Here is a 2,947-nt window from a genome sequence, read left to right as displayed (position 1 = left end):
ATGATGGGGTCTATGGTCGTGTTAGACCCATGGCTATGGGGTCTTATTGGGGTCTGTGGCCATGGTGGTGTCTATGGTCATGTCCAGCCCCATGGCTATGGGGACTTATTGGGGTCTATGGCCATGGTGGGTCTATGGTCATGTCCAGACCCATGGCTATGGGGTCTTATGGGGTCTATGGCCATGGTGGGTCTATGGTCATGTCCCAGACCCATGGCTATGGGGTCTTATTGGGGTCTGTGGGGTCATGGTGTGGTCTATGGTCATGTTAGACCCATGGCTATGGGGTCTTGTTGGGGTCCATGGTCATTGTGGGGACCAGACCGAGGGGATCTTCAGGTAAAGGCTATGGGGTCTTATTGGGGTCTGTGGTCATGTTGGGATCCATGTCTATGGGGTCTTACTGGGGTCTATGGTCATGATGGGGTCTATGGTCATGTCCAGACCCATGGCTATGGGGTCTTGTTGGGGTCTATGGGGTCATGGTGGGGTCCATGGTCATGGTGGGGTCTATGGTCATGTCCAGACCCATGTCTATGGGGTCTTATTGGGGTCTATGGGGTCATTTGGGGTCTATGGTCATGGTGAGGTCTATGGTCATGTCCAGACCCATGGCTATGGGGTCATTTGGGGTCTATGGTCATAGAGGGGTCTATGGTCATGTCCAGACCCATGTCTATGGGGTCTTATTGGGGTCTGTGGTCATTGTGGGGTCTATGGTCATGTCCAGACCCATGGCTATGGGGTCTTATTGGGGTCCATGTTCCCGTTGGGGTCCATGTTCCCATTGGGGTCCATGGCCATATTGGGGTTCATGGCTATATTGGGGTCCATGGCCATATTGGGGTCCATGTTCCCATTGGGGTCCATGGCCATATTGGGGTCCATGGCCATATTGGGGTCCATGTTCCCATTGGGGTCCATGGCCATATTGGGGTCCATGGCCATATTGGGGTTCATGGCCATATTGGGGTTCATGTCCCGACTGATGTCCATGATCGCATTGGGATCATGGTCCCATTGGGGTTCATGGTCATTTGGGGTCCCACGGGGCAGTTCCCTATATCTCCCCATAGAGACCCACATGTTCCCTATAGGACCCAACATGTTCAACTACAGGACCACATGTGGCCTCTATAGGACCGCACCACGTACCAGTAGGTACCGCCACATGTGCCCTATAGAACCCACCACGTACCAGGTAGGTACCGCACATGGTGCCCTTGATGACCCAACATGTTCACTACGGACCCACTATTAACCCTATAGGACCGCCCATCAGTGTTCACTACATGACCCACATTAACCTATAGGACCCAACATGTTCACTACACTGAACACACAGTAGATGCCTTTCATTAGGCACGCCACATGTACCGATGGTAGGGACACACGATCTAGCTTATTAGGACCCACAATGTACGCAGGTAGGGAACCACATGTGTCCTATTAGCGACGAACCATTGCTATGGCCAACGTAGTCGCTGGATGCGGCGCACTTATTTACCTTCTTTTGACCCACAATTAACTATAGCACGGGGACCGCACATTAACTGCCTATACTGGACTCTACACGTGCCCTCACGGAACTGGGATCCCACTACGATGTTCCCTCTAGTAGGAGTCTCTTCTCATTCCTGTACCGCCATATAGGACCCACAATGTGCCCTTAGGATCCCTGTAGGTAGGCTCTCCATTTAGTTACCTTTACTCTATAGGATCCCACATGTCCCTATAGGACCTCCATGTCCCCTTATACCTTCTACATTATTGTAGGTCTCCCTAGTTGGCCCCACCTAATTTTTCGTCCCGATACCCCACAACGCTATTTGGATCCCATCCATTTCCTTGCCCCAGTGTCGCTTATACAGCCACACTTACCTGGGTCCTCATTGCCGCCCATGTCCCCCTATACCGCACCACGAACTTATTGGGTTTCCCTATTTGCCGCCCTCATTGTCCCTTATCCCTACATCTTATGGTGTGTTTCGCGAGTTGCCTCCCGCATGTCCCCTATACCCCACACTTATGGTCCATTGCCCCCCATGTCCCCATATACCGCCAAGTCTATGGTTTTTCCATGTGGCGCCCCGCGTGCGCCCTATACCCACATTATGGTTTCCATTGCCACCCCCCATGTCCGCTATTACCCCACACTTTGGCTGCCCTGATGTGCGCCCCATCGCCGGCATTCGTCCCGTATACTCTGCTTTTCGACACTTATGGTTCCATTGCCGCCCCATGTCCCCTATACCCTACACTTATGGGTCCCATTTGCCCCCCCATGTCCCCTATACTGTTCTTCACACTTATGGGTTTCCATTGCGCCCCCCATGTCCACTATACCCCACACTAGCTTGTGATTTTTCTGTGAGTTGTTATAGGTCCCATTGCCCCCCTGTCCCTATACCCACATTTATGGGTGTCCCATTGCCTTGCCGCCATGTGCCTAATACCCCACATCTTTATTGGTCCATTGCCCCCCCATGTCCCCTAATAGCCTCACACTTGTATGGGTCCCATTGCCCCCAGTGTGTTGCCCTATCTACCGCCAGCATTTATGGGTCCCATTGCCCATATGGCATCCACTATTAAAGCTGTGGTAAGTCCTACAACTCTGTAGGAACCTCCCATGTTCCTATACGGGACCCCATAGAACCCCATAGGACCCCCATGGTCAAGGTTCCTATCCCACTTATGGGTCCCAATTGCCCCATAGGCGTCCCCGATTGTAAGCTGCGCCGGTAGCCCCCCATGTCCCTATACCCCACACTTATGGGTCCCTTGCCCCCATTGCTCTGTACCGCACACTTATGGGTCCCATTGCCCCCATGTGTTTTGTTGTTGTGCCCTATACCCCCACACTATGGGTCCCAATTGCCCCCCATGTGCCCTATACCCCACACTTATGGGTCCCATGCCCCCCATGGTGCCTATCCCACATTTA

General features: G+C 52.9%; 1 protein-coding gene across 1 annotated transcript in view; it reads left to right on the top strand.

Annotated features, from left to right (window-relative positions):
* The first annotated feature begins 232 nt into the window (after window positions 1-232).
* Window positions 233-2,947, top strand: part of LOC107310627 (rho GTPase-activating protein 39) — an 11,634-nt gene continuing 8,919 nt past the window's right edge. The window contains exon 1 of the mRNA XM_032442603.1: window positions 233-339. Coding sequence (XP_032298494.1) covers window positions 248-339 — 92 coding nt within the window. The 5' untranslated portion in view covers window positions 233-247. The remainder of the gene's footprint in view (window positions 340-2,947) is intronic.

Source organism: Coturnix japonica, chromosome 2 (genome assembly GCF_001577835.2).
Source record: "Coturnix japonica isolate 7356 chromosome 2, Coturnix japonica 2.1, whole genome shotgun sequence".
NCBI lineage: Eukaryota > Metazoa > Chordata > Aves > Galliformes > Phasianidae > Coturnix > Coturnix japonica.
Note: the sequence above shows the minus strand (reverse complement) of the source record. Positions and strands in the feature narration are given on the sequence as shown.